This window comes from Procambarus clarkii, chromosome 10 (genome assembly GCF_040958095.1).
Source record: "Procambarus clarkii isolate CNS0578487 chromosome 10, FALCON_Pclarkii_2.0, whole genome shotgun sequence".
NCBI lineage: Eukaryota > Metazoa > Arthropoda > Malacostraca > Decapoda > Cambaridae > Procambarus > Procambarus clarkii.
In genome coordinates this window covers 51647889-51667337 of record NC_091159.1, presented here as the reverse complement: position 1 = coordinate 51667337, position 19449 = coordinate 51647889, and the positions used below count along the sequence as shown (strand labels likewise).

General features: G+C 42.1%; 1 protein-coding gene across 1 annotated transcript in view; it reads left to right on the top strand.

Annotated features, from left to right (window-relative positions):
* The window catches only part of LOC138363371 (glycine receptor subunit alpha-2-like), a 272709-nt gene that overhangs the window by 111325 nt on the left and 141935 nt on the right, over positions 1-19449 (top strand). Inside the window, exon 4 of the mRNA XM_069322401.1 lies at positions 13902-13969. Within this exon, the coding sequence (XP_069178502.1) occupies positions 13902-13969 (68 nt within the window). The remainder of the gene's footprint in view (positions 1-13901; positions 13970-19449) is intronic.

The window sequence follows — 19449 nt, the reverse complement described above, 5'->3', positions numbered from 1 at the left end:
ACTCAAATAATGCTCTCGCGTGAGACTATAAACTTGATAATGCAACCTGTCCTCTTACAAAGAACGTCGCTTTTCGCTCGCATGCGTCACACAAGGCCAAAAATTGTCGTACTGGAAAATGGAATTAGCTCGGGAAAGTGACGTACTGTTAACGTTTTCTGTTTTGGGTCCTCTGGTAGGTTAGGATAAGGTCACTTTAAATGGACCATTTTCTTGACGTTGGGAAACTTTAGGACGACAGGCTAGATAATGGCGTGACAGAAGCTAAGACGGCCTGTAAATCACGTCTCCTCTCGTAATTAACGCATCCTATTTTTCCAATAATAATTTCACTTTGATCGGTAGAGCGACGATGTTGCAAGGTCGGTGTTCGATCCCCCAACGTTCCAAGATTTTGGCCACCGTTTCTTCTCTGTATATACCAGCTCCTAACCTCTTAGTCTGTCTCGTATTCTTTATAAACTCTATATAATCATTTAGCCAAATGTTTCTACCTATTGTTTCTTTACCCCTAAATTATGAAATATCAGCATAGAGTGCCACTCCACACCCTGGAGTATGACAAGCGTGTGTAAAGTCTTTTACATCATACTCGGATTATATACTTTTTATATAGAGTTAATTGAGGCCACCCACAAATGTCATTGGTGACTTTTATTATGGGTTTGGTTTAATTTGCCATAGTGCTTAGGTGACAGTTGCCATAGGTACTTGGTGACAGTTGCCATAGTACTTGGTGACAGTTCCCATAGTGCTTGGTGACAGTTGCCATATTGCTTGGTGACAGTTGCCATAGTGCTTGGTGACAGTTGCCATAGTGCCTGGTGACAGTTGCCATAGTGCTTGGTGACAGTTGCCATAGTGCCTGGTGACAGTTGCCATAATGCTTGGTGACAGTTGCCATAGTGCCTGGTGACAGTTGCCATAGTGCTTGGTGACAGTTGCCATAGTGCTTGGTGACAGTTGCCATAGTGCCTGGTGACAGTTGCCATAGTGCTTGGTGACAGTTGCCATAGTACCTGGTGACAGTTGCCATGGTGCCTGGTGAGAGTTGCCATAGTGCCTGGTGACAATTGCCATAGTGCTTGGTGACAGTTGCCATAGTGCCTGGTGACAGTTGCCATGGTGTCTGGTGACAGTTGCCATAGTGCTTTGTGACAGTTGCCATAGTGCTTGGTGACAGTTTCCATAGTGCTTGGTGACATTTGGCATAGTGCCTGGTGACAGTTGCCATAGTTCCTGGTGACAGTTGCCATAGTACCTGGTGACAGTTGCCATAGTGCTTGGTGACAGTTGCCATAGTGCATGATGACAGTTGCTATAGTGCTTGGTGACAGTTGCCATAGTGCTTGGTGACAGTTGCCATAGTGCTTGGTGACAGTTGCCATAGTGCTTGGTGACAGTTGCCATAGTGCTTGGTGACAGTTGCCATAGTGCTTGGTGACAGTTGCCAAAGTGCTTGGTGACAGTTGCCATAGTGCCTGGTGACAGTTGCCATAGTGCCTGGTGACCGTTGGCATAGTGCCTGGTGACAGTTGCCATAGTGCTTGGTGACAGTTCTCATAGTGCCTGGTGATAGTTGCCATAGTGCTTGGTGACAGTTTTCATAGTGCCTGGTGACAGTTGCCATAGTGCATGGAGACAGTTGCCATAGTGCTTGATGGCAGTTGCCATAGTGCTTAGTGATAGTTGCTATAGAGCCAGGTGACAGTTGCCATAGTGCCAGGTGAAAGTTGCCATAGTGCTTTGTGAAAGTTGCCATAGTTCCTGGTGACAGTTGCCATAGTGCTTGGTGACAGTTGCCATAGTGCCTGGTGACAGTTGCCATAGTGCCTAGTGACAGTTGCCATAGTGCCTGGTGACCGTTGCCATAGTGAATGGTGATAGTTGCCATAGTGCCTGGTGACAGTTGCAATAGTGCTTGGTGAAAGTTGCCATACCTCTCGAACCCCGGCGCACAGAAAAGGTAGATAATATTCGTTTGAGTCGTTTCAGTTCACAGTAGATTGCGTTTGTATCGCTAGTTGCCATAACTTGACACATGCGACCTACAGTGTTTGAGGGGAGGGACTGGACGCTATAGTGCGTCAACATCGCTTTTCATTCCCGTGTTTACATGGGATGATACGAGCGGGGACTCTCCTCTATCCATCCAGAGGAAACTTGTAGCGGATAGTTGCTGGGTATGTTGAGGTATTTACATAGTGGGGGTTGTGTGTGAAGTCAGCCTCCACCACCTCCTCTATTCATGCATCCAGAACCTCTTGTATGTCATCCATACATCTTCAATTACACTCTATCCCACCTTCGCTCTTAACCATCCCTATCCGTCTTCTATCACAGTAGTGCCTCAGAGACACAGTGGCTCCTCCCAGACAGCCAGACGAGGGAGGGGGTCGCTCTCTGAGAGCCAATGGAGAATCTCGTAGAAATAGCCAGGGCGGACGCTCAGACAGTAAGCCAATTGAGCCTCTCACAGATTGTGCCAGAGCTTGGCGCTTTCCCCCTGATAGCTCCCTCCCTCCTCCCCTCCTCACAGAGAGAGAGAGAGAGAGAGAGAGAGAGAGAGAGAGAGAGAGAGAGAGAGAGAGAGAGAGAGAGAGAGAGAGAGAGAGAGAGAGAGAGAGAGGGGGGGGCACTCCCTCCCCTTCTTCACAGCCCCCCCTCACCAACCCACCTGTAAAAGTTTCCAGCTAAAACAACTTGTTTATGAAAAAAGTTTCTGCTATTGCTATATACCGCGCTCGCCTCATTACTTTGTCGCGAAACTGCCCGGGTGCGCGGTTCCTCGCAAACTACTTGAAAGCATTTTTAAAATGTTCATCGTTGTCCTGTTGTTGAAGTGATGGAACCACCGTACTTACTCTCTCGCTATCTTCCGCCTCGTTACGATACACAAAAGCTGCCTCCCTGTGTGATATCAATGACGAAATTTATTGTCATCGATAACATGTTAATATAATATCGTAATATAACTAACACAATATCGCTATATCGTTATAAATGTCTCTTTATCATTTATATCTCTTTATCGTTCAGATCGGTATAATATTGTCCTTATATCGCTAATAGATTTTATATCCTTAATATCGGTAAAATATTGTCCTTATATCACTAATATTGGTACAATAATGTCCTTATATCACTAATATTGGTACAATAATATCCTTATATTGCTTATATCGGAAAAATAATGTCTTTGTATCGTTAAAATACTGTCCTGATATCTGTAAAATAATATCCATATATCGTTAAAATTCAATCCTTGTATCGTTAAAATAAGGACCTTTTATTGGTAAAATAATGTTCTAATATCAGTAAAATAATGTCCTTATATCATTAAAGTAATGTCCTTAAATCGTTAAATATAATATTGTTAGCAACATTAATATTATTGTCAATTAAGGAGGATTGTTTACACTTATACACTTAACGTCTCTGTTTACAATATGGTTGAGTGTATGCTAGTGTTCGAATCGACAATGAAAACTCTTCAGCATTCTGTGGGAAGCTTTTACGTACCCAAATGAGTACCCAAAATCTCAGTTGGTATTTGCTAGAAATGCGAGCTATTAGAAAAATCTGGATATCAGAGCGCTTGAAGAAAGGTCAGAGGATCTGGGAAAATGAGCTTTAAGAGCTATGTTGTCTGGCGTGATAATTTATGTTATGAGCATGGTCTTGAGATGAGCCCTTCGCACTTTAACAATTGTAGACGGAACATTTGGAACAACGTCTTTAAGGCTTTGATGTCATCATCTTCAACGTGAGATAAGGAAGATATTAAAAAGTTAAATACCTTTCCAAGTAGTCAATATCACAACAGGAAAGCTGTTGCCAGTAGAAGAAGGGAAGTTTAAACAAACATATACTCTTGAGGGACTTGGGCTGGAGGGTAGAGCGGACTCGCTTCATACAGGTCGGCGTTCAATCCCCGACCGTCCAAGTGGCTGGGCACCATTCCTTCCCCCGTCCCATCCCAAATCCTTATACTGACCTCTTTCCAAGTGTTATATAGCCGTAATGGTTTGCCGCTTTCTCCTGATAGTTCCCTTCTTGAGAGACGAATCGTATATGTGAAGTCTTCATTCAGAAGTCTAAGAAACTGTTTGATCCTTTGTCGTGGCAAATGAGTTTTAAGAGAAGAGCTGAACCGAAAAGTCTTGATGTGCCACAAGAATCGTCACATACTCAGGATAATTGAAATCGCCAAAACTCTCAGTTATTTCATTACTGTACAATTAAGTCCATTGTTCCCAGTTACTTTTCACTCCCCACTAGTTGGGGGGGGGGGGGTCCTATTACCCCCCCCCTTGGCCTAAGCCGAGGAAAACTACAGTGATTTAAAGGCTTAGAATAATTCAATTTCAAGAGGAGGAAAGGACCGTGGCAATGCTTCCATGTAAAATCTAAAACTATTACTAAGAATTAACAGTTTAACAAATAAATAATATCATTAAGGTGCTGGAAACTATCTGCTCTCTCTCCTAGAGGAACACACAATAGACTCCACAAAGTGAATATCTAGCAATGGTAATTTAAGAGACAAAATACAGTGGCAGACTCGTGGGCTTCACCAGCAACCCCCTTAACATTTCTGCAACTACTCACAGGCAGGAATGAACCACGTCAGTATTCTCAAACTAGTCACAAATACCGTGTCGCTGTCTGATATTAAACTCACTGCAAACTCGGGAAACAAGAAGGAACTGAACTTAAATGTAGCAGACCTGGTGTTGCAGTCCCCTGCTTTTGTGGAAGCAGTCCCCTGCTTTTGTGGAAGCAGTCCCCTGTTTTTGTGGAAGCAGTTCCCTGCTTTTGTGGAAGCAGTCCCCTGCTTTTGTGGAAGCAGTCCACAAAACATCTCGTGACTTGAAACTAATTCGTGACTCTTAATATAACGCATGAAACATGCCAACCAGAATATACAATTCCTGTTGTTCTATTAAAGAACATATACCTCTCCAAGAATTGAGAGGTATGTCTATTCAAACCTTTAGAGTTCTCCATGCAAAACTTCACAGTGTTTGAGTATATGCCCCCCATACCCACACTAATGCTCCTGCTGCCCCGATGTTTGCCATACTGGGCTCCGTAGCCCTCTTTGTAGCCATTCTCTAAAAAAAAATCTATGCCAGAATCCCATACCCAAGGTAGAAATCTATGCCAGAATCCCATACCCAAGGTAGAAATCTATGCCAGAATCACATACCCAAGGTAGAAATCTATGCCAGAATCCCATACCCAAGGTAGAAATCTATACCTGGTTGATACCTGGTTGATGGGGTTCTGGGAGTTCGTCTACTTCCCAAGCCCGGCCCGAGGCCAGGCTCGACTTGTGAGAGTTTGGTCCACCAGGCTGTTGCTTGGAGCGGCCCGCAGGCCCACATACCCACCACAGCCCGGTTGGTCCGGCACTCCTTGGAGGAATAAATCTAGTTTCCTCTTGAAAATGTCCACGGTTGTTCCGGCAATATTTCTTATGCTTGCTGGGAGGACGTTGAACAGCCGCGGACCTCTGATGTTTATACAGTGCTCTCTGATTGTGCCTATGGCACCTCTGCTCTTCATTGGTTCTATTCTACATTTTCTTCCATGTCGTTCACTCCAGTACGTTGTTATTTTACTGTGTAGATTTGGTACTTGGCCCTCCAGTATCTTCCAGGTGTATATTATTTGATATCTCTCTCGTCTTCTTTCTAGTGAGTACATTTGGAGGGCTTTGAGACGATCCCAATAATTTAGGTGCTTTATTGCGTCTATGCGTGCCGTATATGTTCTCTGTATTCCCTCTATTTCAGCAATCTCTCCTGCTTTGAAGGGGGAAGTGAGTACTGAGCAGTACTCAAGACGGGACAACACAAGTGCCTTGAAGAGTACAACCATTGTGATGGGATCCCTGGATTTGAAAGTTCTCGTAATCCATCCTATCATTTTTCTGGCTGTCGCAATATTTGCTTGGTTATGCTCCTTAAACGTTAGGTCGTCAGACATTATTATTCCCAAATCCTTTACATGCTGTTTTCCTACTATGGGTACATTTGATTGTGTTTTGTACTCTGTATTATGTTTAAGGTCCTCATTTTTACCGTACCTGAGTACCTGGAATTTATCACTGTTAAACATCATGTTATTTTCTGATGCCCAGTCGAAAACTTTATTAATATCAGCTTGAAGTTTTTCAATGTCCTCAGCCGAGGTAATTTTCATACTGATTTTTGTGTCATCTGCAAAGGATGATACGAAGCTGTGACTTGTATTTTTGTCTATATCTGATATGAGAATAAGGAAAAGCAGTGGTGCAAGGACTGTACCCTGAGGTACAGAGCTTTTCACTGCACTTGGACTAGATTTTATATGGTTGACAGTTACTCGCTGAGTCCTGTTTGACAGAAAACTGAGTATCCAGCGTCCTACTTTACCGGTTATTCCCATTGACTTCATTTTGTGTGCTATCACGCCATGGTCACATTTATCGAAGGCCTTTGCGAAGTCCGTGTATATCACATCAGCATTCTGTTTCTCTTCTAATGCCTCAGTGACTTTGTCGTAGTGCTCAAGTAGCTGTGAGAGGCACGATCTTCCCGCTCGAAATCCATGTTGGCCTGGGTTATGAAGGTCATTGGTCTCCATGAAATTGGTGACCTGACTCCTAATCACTCTCTCAAATACTTTTATGATGTGCGATGTTAGTGCAACTGGTCTATAATTTTTTGCCAATGCTTTGCTCCCTCCCTTGTGTAGAGGGGCTATGTCTGCTACTTTAAGTGCATCTGGTATCTCCCCCGTGTCCAAGCTCTTCCTCCACACTATACTGAGTGCCTGTGCTACCGGCACTTTGCATTTCTTTATAAATATTGAATTCCATGAGTCTGGACCTGGGGCCGAGTGCATGGGCATGTTTTCAATTTCTTTTTCAAAATTTAGTGCGCCCGTGTTTATATCAGTTATATTTACCGGGGTTTGAATATCCCGCATAAAGAAATTGTCTGGATCTTCCACCTTCATGTTGTTTATTGGAGTGCTAAACATGTCCTCATACTGCTTTTTTAGGATTTCACTAATTTCTTTGTCATCCTCCGTGTATGAACCTTCACTTGTACGAATAGGTCCAATACTGGCAGTGGTTTTTGCTTTTGATTTCGCATATGAGAAAAAATATTTTGGATTTTTCTTTATTTCCTGAATTGCTTTCTGTTCTAACTGCCTTTCTTCAGTTTCATATGAGTGTTTCAATTTCCGCTCGATTTCTTCAATCTCCCTATTTAAATTATTCCTTCTTTGACGGGAAATTCGTGTCTGCATAAGCAGTTCCGTTATTTTTTTCCTGCGTTTATAGTGTCGTCTGCGTTCTCTTTCTACGTTAGATCTCTTTCTGGCTTTCCTCAAAGGAACTTGTTTCAGACAGACTTGATACGCTTCTGAAGTAAGTTTTTCTATTCCTTCTGTAGGACTTGTATTATTTAGAACAGTTCCCCATGGAATGTTTGTAAGTTCCCTGTTTATTATCTCCCAGTCTATCCTTTTATTATTAAAATTGAATTTACTGAATAGCCCCTCTCGCTTTATCAACGTTTTAGGTCTATTCTGAGTATTGATGGTCGTTTGCACTTCAATGAGTTTGTGATCTGAGTATGTGGTATCTGATATCGTAATGTCTCTGATAATGTTTTCATTGTTCGTAAAGACCAGATCTAGAATATTTTCATTTCTCGTTGGCTCCGATATCTGCTGATTGAGTGAAAATGCCAGAATGCCAGAATCACATACCCAAGGTAGAAATCTATGCCAGAATCCCATACCCAAGGTAGAAATCTATGCCAGAATCCCATACCAAAGGTAGAAATCTATGCCAGAATCCCATACCCAAGGTAGAAATCTATGCCAGAATCACATACCCAAGGTAGAAATCTATGCCAGAATCACATACCCAAAGGTAGAAATCTATGCCAGAATCACATACCCAAGGTAGAAATCTATGCCAGAATCACATACCCAAGGTAGAAATCTATGCCAGAATCACATACCCAAGGTAGAAATCCTCTCTAGAGATCAAAGGAAACATTTTGCATAGAGAATAGTTATATACACATCACTTAACCCGTACTTATCAACAAACGCCAAAGGCTCGTTAAATCTAGCCACCAACCACCTTGTTTATGAATAAAAAACACTTTACACAAGACTCATTGCTGACAACCCGTATATTTTTCTCGAGCATTGCTTAGTTCACGTCCTCTGTTCGAATCCCCCGTCTATAAAATTCACGTACTTTAAATAGCAATAATTGCCAACAGAATCTAACCACCTAACTCTTAAGTTAGGCCAAACTTTCCAATACATTATAACAAGCAATAATATTTCCTTATATTTGAGAAATTACAAACTTTGAACACGCAGTGGGCTAGAATGACGAATGCGCCTTAGGATTCAGCTGCTGCCTGGACGATCCTAGCCTAAGGGCAGATAGGCATCCGAGCTATGATCCCCACCTGTGTGGCTCCTGCACTATGTAGGGGTCGGCTGTCGTGCCTCGTACTAGGAGGCAGTAGCGATCAACTGTTTCATAACACAGTCCTCCGTTGCGTTAGAGCTGTCACCGTGGATGAGAACTGACTATACCGACCTGGTGGTGTTATCTGAAGGCTGTCTGCATCAGGGTAACCCCCTAGAGAGTCTGTTATTCACCCTCTTGGCCTATAGCGTTTCCCTGGGGGTAAACGAGAGCGTGTCTTTATCATTCACGTCTCGTATCTGTTGAGAAACTCATTGGAGCAAGACTGGGGATCGAACCAGCGTCCTGGGTAGCCTCAGACACTTGTCTTAACTCATGGGCCAAGATATGCTGAAGCTTATTGCCGGTTCCCTCCTCCTCCTCCTGCATCAATGAAATTATTTTTGATCCATCATCGCGTTGCTATGATTTCCATTTATAATTACATATACGTTGATTATATGATATGCTCTACTGCAGAGCCTCTTTTTTATAGATTTGGTCTTCTTCCGAGGCTCAGTTTTTGGCCAAATTTCATACTTCTTCTAAAAATCGTACTTTAAATTCTCGAGATCATTCAAGTAATAAATATCATGTAATTGAATTGAAATGGACGAAATGCTCGCGTTTTATAGTTTATTAAATATTTAGCGTTGTGTTCCTATACTCTTTAATTTACACATTTTTCAACCACTACTTTTAAATACCCCGCTGGGAATTTTCACGCCAATAAACCCGATGGAGATTTAACTAACAACCATTCCGTTAATGATATTGGTGTTGCATCTCCTTCACTGGCGCTGCGAATGAGAGGGGGGGTTAATGATCGCATTGGGTTAATGGGATAACGGTATCACGATACAGCCATTAGCAGCGTGTGGTGGTTAATGTCACCACACTCTACATTACCGCTGAGTTATTTACGTTCCTCGCTCCTTCGGGACAGATAGGAAATTGCTGCATTTTATTTTTTATTTTTTTATGCATCATGGGGGAGGGGAATATAATGTGGGAAAAGGGACATAAATAGGGGAGGGGGGGGGGGGGAGGTAAGGTCAGTCTCGACCAGTGACCTTTTTCTTTTCCTAGTCCTTTTCCTATAGGACTTTTCCTACCACATGTTTATACAGGACTTATTTGTATGGAAAAATTTAATAGAGAAAATATAGCAAACAGAAACAGACAGACTGTGATATCTTATAGAATATGAAAGCCCAGAACATTTTCTCTTACTTTATAAGCAGTGTTTAGGGTTTTTAATATATACATTATATGCATATGTTTACATATTGGTATATATAACTGATATATTACGTTAGACGTTAATAATACGTTACGTGATCCATTAATAATAACTGGTGGGACAGAAGGAAGCAGAATGTATTGTGTAAACGGTGAGGTGAATGGTAGTCCTTAGAATTACTATGGTAAGCTGTATGAAGAAACTTTAAAGCAAACACAAGGGCCTTTGTGGTAAGTTCTGTGATTAATGCGAGAGAGAGAGAGAGAGAGAGAGAGAGAGAGAGAGAGAGAGAGAGAGAGAGAGAGAGAGAGAGAGAGAGAGAGAGAGAGAGAGAGAGAGAGAGGAAGAGAGAGAGAGAGAGAGAGAGAGAGAGAGAGAGAGAGAGAGAGAGAGAGAGAGAGAGAGAGAGAGAGAGAGAGAGAGAGAGAGAGAGAGAGAGAGAGAGGAAGAGAGAGAGAGAGAGAGAGAGAGAGAGAGAGAGAGAGAGAGAGAGAGAGAGAGAGAGAGAGAGAGAGAGAGAGAGAATAAAGGAAACTGAAGAAGATTTACTGTCCCAAATGAGGTTGCTACTGTGTAAATATCACTCAAATAAATCGCCAAATACCAAGTTGGACTTCTGCTCCTGTCCCCCGCCTCCCTGTATGTTCTCCCGAGCCAAAAGTATTACCAATGTCTGTAAAAATATCCTTCAACCTCTTTGTACTAAGATCAGGATCGCCTAAAATGCATCGTCTAGTGGGATAAACTTCCCCAGTAATGAATTTGCAATAATGTGATATATCTGCAATTTATTAATGCATACCTATAAGAGCGGCTACTTCCAAATTACATTAATGAATATATATATATATATATATATATATATATATATATATATATATATATATATATATATATATATATATATTTATATATATATATATATATATATATATATATATATATATATATATATATATATATGTCGTACCTAGTAGCCAGAACGCACTTTTTGGCCTACTATGCAAGGTCCAATTTGCCTAATGAGCCAAGTTTTTCTGAATTAATATATTTTCTCTAATTTTTTTCTTATGAAATGATAAAGCTACCCATTTCATTATGTATGAGGTCAATTTTTGTTTATTGGAGTTGAAATTAACGTAGATATATGACCGAACCTAACCAACCCTACCTAACCTAACCTAACCTATCTTTATAGGTTAGGTTAGGTTAGGTAGCCGAAAAAGCTAGATTAGGTTAGGTTAGGTAGGTTAGGTAGTCGAAAAACAATTAATTCATGAAAACTTGGCTTATTAGGCAAATCGGGCCTTGCATAGTAGGCCGAGAAGTGTGTTCTGGCTACTAGGTACGACATATATATATATATATATATATATATATATATATATATATATATATATATATATATATATATATATATATATATATATGTCGTACCTAGTAGCCAGAACGCACTTCTCAGCCTACTATGCAAGGCCCGATTTGCCTAATAAGCCAAGTTTTCCTGAATTAATATATTTTCTCCAATTTTTTTCTCATGATATGATAAAGCTATCCATTTCATTATGTATGAGGTCAATTTTTTTTTATTGGAGTTAAAATTGACGTAGATATATGACTGAACCTAACCAACCCTACCTAACCTAACCTAACCTATCTTTATAGGTTAGGTTAGGTTAGGTAGCCGAAAAAGTTAGGTTAGGTTAGGTTAGGTAGGTTAGGTAGTCGAAAAACAATTATTTCATGAAAACTTGGCTTATTAGGCAAATCGGGCCTTGCATAGTAGGCTGAGAAGTGCGTTCTGGCTACTAGGTACGACATATATATATATATATATATATATATATATATATATATATATATATATATATATATATATATATATATATATATATATATATATATATATATATATATATATATTGCACGGCCTCCTGTTCCTCCATTCCAACTCCGTGCACGGCCTACTGTTCTTACCCTGTACACGGCCTACTGTTCTCACCCTGTACACGGCCTGCTGTTCTTACCCTGTACACGGCCTACTGTTCTCACCCTGTACACGGCCTGCTGTTCTTACCCTGTACACGGCCTGCTGTTCTCACCCTGTACACGGCCTACTGTTCTCACCCTGTGCACGGCCTACTGTTCTCACCCTGTACACGGCCTGCTGTTCTTACCCTGTACACGGCCTACTGTTCTTACCCTGTACACGGCCTACTGTTCTCACCCTGTGTACGGCCTGCGCCAGTTTTCACTGTGTGGTTTAATACTTTTAATGAAAGTTGTGATTAATGCTCCTAAACTGCCTGGATATTAATTTTTTTTTACGTTTAAGAATTTAACGTGGTGTGTATCCTCACTGGTGTGGGGGTTGCTTGCTCGGTTGGACGTCAGCTCCTAAGCCCCATTTTTATTGGTCGTTATTTACATCTCTCCTACATCTTCACTCTCGGACACACACACACACACACACACACACACACACACACACACACACACACACACACACACACACACACACACACACACACACACACACAAGGGAGAGGGGGGACATGATAGGAACGTATAAGATACTCAGAGGGATTGACAGAGTGGACATAGACGAAATGTTCACACGGAATAGTAACAGAACGAGAGGACATGGATGGAAGCTTGAAACTCAGATGAGTCACAGAGATGTTAGGAAGTTTTCCTTTAGCGTGAGAGTAGTGGGGAAATGAAATGCACTTCAGGAACAGGTTGTGGAAGCAAATACTATTCATAATTTTAAAACCAGGTATGATAGGGAAATGGGACAGGAGCCATTGCTGTAAACAACCGATGCTCGAAAGGCGGGATCCAAGAGTCAATGCTCGATCCTGCAGACACAACTAGGTGAGTACAACTAGGTGAGTACACACACATTTAAGCATTTACCTTCTCTTAACTGTTAATGAACTGGTATAAAGGTTCCTGAGCCTACTGGGCTCTATCATATCTACATTTGAAACTGTGTGTGGAGTCAGCCTCCACCACATCACTGCCTAGTGCATTCTATTTTCTAATTAACTACTTTGACACTGTAAGAGTTTTTTCTAATGATCTGTGAATCATTACATTTACTTGGGTTGAACTTTAGTAGCCATATGTTGGACAGTTTCTATAGTTTGTCTAGGTCATCTTGTAGTTTCTTGCTATCTTTCTCAGTCTTGATCCTCCTCATAAGTTTTGCATTAACAATAAGCATTGAGTGGAACGTGTCTATACCCTCTGAGAGATCATTTACATGCATCAGAAACAGGGATTGGTCCAAGGACTGAACCCTGTGGGACTCCATTGATAACACCTCGCAACTCCGAGGCCTCACCCCTCACAGTGACTCGCTGACTTCCGATGCTTTGTTACTTCCTTATCCAATGGAATAACTTTCCTTTTACTCCTGCCTGCATCTCTAGATTGTGCACTAATCTTTTGTTGGGGTACTATGTCAAAGGCTTTCAGGCAATCTAAAAATATGCAATCTGCCCACTCTTCACTTTCTTGCCTGATTTTTTTTTCTGGTCGTAGAATTTAATTAATCCTGTGAGGTACAGTTTGCTTTCCCTGAACCAATGCCGATGATGTGTTTCAGAGTTTTTTCGCTCCAAATGTTCTACTTTTTTCGCACAATCTTCTCCATCAGCTTGCATGGTATGCAAGTTAGGGACAGTGGTGTGTAGTTCGGTGCCTCCTGTCTGTTTCCCTTCTTATATATTTGGACTACATTTACCGTCATTAGTCTGTTCTTTACTGATGTTTTATATAGGATTAGGAAGGAGCTCTCTTCCTTACTGATGGTATCCATAGGAGTTACAAAAGTCTTTCCATTGGGCATCTCCTGTGCCAGGTAAGTACGACGGGCTCACCATAGCCCGTGCTGCTTGGAACTTTTTGTTCCGAGTAGCTGAATCTAAAAACAAAACAAAAAAAAGTATATCCCTTACTGGTGTTGTGGAAAGGATTAACAAGGGGTGTCTTAGTGGTGCTGTACATAGGATTAAGAAAATGTGTATCTCCCTTTGTGGTGTTAAACGCAGGATTAACAAGCGTGTTTCCCTTACTGGTGGTGTACATAGGATTAATAAGCGTCTCTCCCGGACTGTTGTTGTACATAGGACTAACATGAGCGTCTCTTCATTTCAGACAACGCCACGAATGTTATGTGCGAACTCTACATTAGAAGCTTTGGATCCATTGATCCAAATTCCATGGTAAGTTAGCTTTTTGGGTTTTTTTGTTGATGTTACGGGAATTTTTTTATGTTGTGAGAATGTTTTGTTGATGTTGCTGGAATGTTTTGATTATGTTGCGTGAATGTTTTGTTGATGTTGCTGGAATGTTTTGATGATGTTGCTGGAATGTTTTGATTATGTTGCGTGAATGTTTTGTTGATGTTGCTGGAATGTTTTGTTGATGTTTCTAGAATGTTTTGTTGATTTTGCTGGAATGTTTTGTTGATGTTGTGGAAAGGTTTTGATGATGTTGCTTGAATGTTTTGAGTATGTTGCTTGAATGTTTTGATGATATTGCTGAAATGTTTTGATGATGTTGCTGGAATGTTTTGTTGATGTTAGTGAGCTGTGACCCAAATGGATATGAATAAAATAGGCTCTTTTTCACAGCATGAGGCAACGAAAGCAATTATGGGAAAAATATACTTCTGCTGCCTCATATTTTCTGAGACGACCTAATTTTAGTCATATCCATTTCTGTCAGAACATGGGGGAATGATATGTTGAAGTTGGGGGGAATGACTTTTGGCTTTTGGAGAATGATTTTTTGATGTTTGACGAATATTTTGTTGATTTATTGATGTTTAAATGATTTATTGATGTTGGGGGAATGATTATTTTATGTTTGAGAAATGTTTTGTTGATGTTTGAATGTTTTGTTGATGTTGGCAAATGCTTTAATTGTTACATTTAGTTAAGATTGATCCAATGGAGAAAGTGCTAAAATTCTATGTTTGTCAGTATAATTGTGAAGAGAGGCATATTTCATCACTGGTATTATGTCGAGCCCCCTTGTTTTATGCCTCATTTTTTGTTTTATGCCCTAATTTCTTGAATTATGCCCTAATTCCATGTTTTATGTTCCAGTTCCTTGTTTCATGCCACGGATCATTATTTCTTGCCTTTATTTCTTGTTTTATGCCCCGGTTCTTTGTTTTATGCCTCTCTTTCTTGTTTTATCTCTCAATTTTCTTGTTCGGTCTCCAGGTATTTTGCTTTATGTTTTATGCTAAGCTTTATTCTTGTTTTATGCCCTAACTTTCTTATTACATGTATGAGCTTCCTTGTTCCAGGCACCTGTGCTTTGTTCATTAGAGTTTTAATGTTTTTTTTGCTCCTCAAACTGAGAATGGAGACGGCCGGTGGGATTCCTTCCTTCAGTGCTGTCTTCTACTCCACGTTCACAACGCAAGGGTCACTTCTTATTTTGGGTTTCAAGCTCCTAAGGATGTCCTCTTGTCCTATTTTCCGCTCAACTCATCGAAACTGTCCACCTTGTTTATTTATTTCAAGGATTTTGTACATGGTGATCATATCTCCTCTCCCAGAGGAATTGTGGGCCAAAAATATTATGTATTTAAAAAAACATTAGGAACTGGGAACAACAACTAGCAATAGAACTTCTTATGTTATTCTTCAGCAACAAACTTCGTAATTATGCATACCAAAGTGAATTAGTTTCCTGATTTAAAGTAGTTAACAGTAATGAAGTTTATTGACGTCAGGCGGGTTTTTTTTTCGTAATGTTGGTTCACTTCGGTATAGTGAACACAAGGACTTGTGTTAGTCTCCGAGGCTCGTCAACCTCGAATTCTGCCATGATATCATATGTCAATTTTACAATGAAGGGCCCATGGGAAACGAAAATACGATGAAAAATGGAATATTTACGAAAAATTACGAAAAATACTACAACGTTCTGGCAACACTGTGGTCCAAACCGTTTAATGATATCTTGAAAAATAACGTAATTAGATTCAAATTTCCCGCTGCAACTTTCGTGAATCTGGTCCTCGCGCCGTGAGTACGCCGCGGGGTATTGTATCTTACGTTGTAGATGTCTTATTTTTCGTAATAGCGTTGAAAATAACATGTTATGCATAAAATGAATATAAACTCACACAAATGGCAACACTCTATTGTCTGACACGAGGGTGGTGCAGTCAGTGACTGCGTGTCTCTCATGGAGAGAGGATGTATGCTGACGCGCTCACACAATATCTCCCAGAACATGCTATTTTTGCTATTTTTAGCTATTTGTACTGCAATATGACTTACCAAACGAACAAGAGAAAAGCATTGACAGCTAGATGCATGCGAGCTCTCCATACGAGCTGGCCGCAATGCGTAAATCACCAGTCACGAGTGACCGCAGGTTGAGTAAACTTTGAGAGCGCGCTACGCAACTCCAACTTTTACAACTAGATAAAATTTCACAGCCTTTATTTATTATTCTATTTACATGAAACTTGCACATTATATGTAGAGTTTACGCCTCTATAAACGCATGTCATTATTCTTATCTACGTAGATTTATTGATTTTATAAATAATGATACACCTCATTTTGTTGCATACGTTTTTGGGAAACTTTTATAAAATCTGTATTATTGCACTAAATACATCTGGGATAATAATGTGACATGCAAATCTTTATTATATAGTAAGGTCATAGCTGAGTGTCGTATAAATGATTTTGGTTCACAATTGTGGGCTGTGAAATCAATTGAACATGGTTGAAAAATTCGTCTTTTTTTTTTTTTTTTTTTTTTTTCTCCGTCTCTATTTAGGCTGAGATGCTGAAACTTGGCCTAGGTGCAGCACCTTTCACATGTATCAGGATAATAAATTATGAATACCCTACAACAATTTTTTAAATCCTGGTCCCATGGCCCCTGAAAGCTCTTGACATTTGTCAGTCATTAATGGAGTTTTTCCTCCAGGAGTCTAGAGTCTAGATTCCAGAGGCCGCGAACGTTATTTGAGACCATGTGCCAAATTGGCAATAATTTTTTTTAAAGATTAAATCATGTGGCCAGATTGGCCAAAATATTCTAAAAAAATGAGCTTTGTGCCCAAATTGGCAATAATAAAAAAACTCCTGTGCCCTAACTGGTAATAATTCGCAGTAATTGTGGGCTCAGACATATGAGTTCATAAATATATATTGATCTATTATGTGTAGGAGTTAAAAGTATGAATGGGCGACACTGCTTGCCACATGCTAGAAAAATGTCCTCATGTGCCAAAATTGACACGTGTGCCATAGATTTGCCGCCTCGGGTTTACACTCTAAACTCGGCTACATGCATTGCTTGGCACAGAGATAGCCTCCTATCCTGCAAGGTCGGCGATCGATCCCCGATAGTCCTATATAGTAGTTGGGAAGCATTTCATCATTTCTTACCCGTATCTCTCCTCCCTGCTCTCTTATCCTTTCCAAGGATAGATATAAATCCATTCTGGATTAGCACTGTATTCTCCAATAGACCATCAGCTGTATTTTTAATAAATTGCCAACCAGTACTGTATTGTGCGAGTATAAACCTCCTGATTCCACAAGCGGGTTAAGATCTTCATAAAATGAAACTTAACGGAGGAGAAAAATAAAACTTTTCAGAAAATGGAACCGAAAGGTAACGAGATATCTCGCTCGAAATTGATATCGTATGAAGGTCTTCCTGAATCATCCTGCTCTCATCAAAATGGAAATCAGTTCTTGGGCTTGGCATGGCCATCAGAGGCCCCCGGTGTGGGCCATCAGTGGTCCCCGGTGTGGGCCATCAGAGGGCCCCGGTGTGGGCCATCAGTGGCCCCCGGTGTGGGCCATCAGAGGGCCCCGGTGTGGGCCATCAGAGGGCCTCGGTGTGGGCCATCAGTGGCCCCCGGTGTGGACCATCAGAGGGCCCCGGTGTGGGCCATCAGAGGGCCCCGGTGTGGGCCATCAGTGACCCCCGGTGTGGGCGATCAGTGGCTCCCGGTGTGGGTCATCAGAGGCCCCCTGGTGTGGGCCATCAGAGACCCAAGGTATGGGCCATCAGAGGCCCCTGTGTGGGTCATCAGAGGCCCCCGGTGTGGGCCATCAGAGACCCCAGGTGTGGGCCATCAGAGGCCCCCGGTGTGGGCCATCAGAGACCCCCGGTGTGGGCCATCAGAGGCCCCCGGTGTGGGCCATCAGAGACCCCCGGTGTGGGCCATCAGAGACCCCAGGTGTGGACCATCAGTGGCGCCCGGTGTGGGCCATCTGAGACCCCCGGTGTGGGCCATCAGAGGGCCCCGGTGTGGGCCATCAGAGGCCCCCGGTGTGGGCCATCAGAGGCCCCCGGTGTGGGCTATCAGAGGCCCCCGGTGTGGGCCATCAGAGGCCCCCGGTGTGGGCCATCAGAGGCCCCCGGTGTGGACCATCAGAGGCGCCCGGTGTGGGCCATCAGAGTCCCCCGGTGTGGGCCATCAGAGGGCCCCCGGTGTGGGCCTTTTTTAACACTTCCATTTTCTTAACCAACAAAGCTTCAGGGGAGACCCTGGAGAATTGTTCTTTCACGTTAGTCGGCTTCAGAAGGTTGGAAAAGATAAGGGTTATCTGTGTGTGTGTGTGTGTGTGTGTGTGAGTGTGTGTGTGTGTGTGTGTGTGTGTGTGTGTGTGTGTGTGTGTGTGTGTGTGTGTGTGTGAGTGTGTGTGTGTGTGTGTGTGTGTGTGTGTGTGTGTGTGTGTGTGTGTGTGTGTGTGTGTGTGTGTGTACTCACCTAATTGTACTCACCTAATTTTGCTTGCGGGGGTTGAGCTCTGGCTCTTTGGTCCCGCCTTTCAACTGTCAATCAACTGATGTACAGATTCCTGAGCCTACTGGGCTCTATCATATCTACACTTGAAGCTGTGTATGGAGTCAGCCTCCACCACATCACTTCCTAATGCATTCCATTTGTCAACCACTCTGACACTAAAAAAGTTCTTTCTAATATCTCTGTGGCTCATTTGGGTGCTCAGTTTCCACCTGTGTCCCCTTGTGCGTGTGCCCCTTGTGTTAAATAGCCTGTCTTTATCTACCGTATCAATTCCCTTGAGAATCTTGAATGTGGTGATCAAGTCCCTCCTAACTCTTCTGTCTTCCAGCGAAGTGAGGTTTAATTCCCGTAGTCTCTCCTCGTAGCTCATACCTCTCAGCTCGGGTACTAGTCTGATGGCAAATCTTTGAACCTTTTCCAGTTTAGTCTTATCCTTGACTAGATATGGACTCCATGCTGGGGCTGCATACTCCAGGATTGGCCTGACATATGTGGTATACAAAGTTCTGAATTGGGCAACCACTCGTATGCGTATGCGTGTGCGTGCGTGTGTGTGTGTGTGTGTGTGTGTGTGTGTGTGTGTGTGTGTGTGTGTGTGTGTGTATGTGTGTGTGTGTACTCACCTAGTTGTCACCTAGTTGTGTTTGCTGGGGTTGAGCTCTGGCTCTTTGGTCCTGCCTCTCAACCGTCAATCAACAGGTGTACAGATTCCTGAGCCTATCGGGCTCTGTCATATCTACACTTGAAACTGTGTATGGAGTCAGCCTCCACCACATCACCCCCTAATGCATTCCATTTGTCAACCACTCTGACACGGGATCTGGGACACGGGACACACACACTCTGTGTGTGTGTGTGTGTGTGTGTGGGCGTCCGCGTGCGCGTGTATGTTGGGAT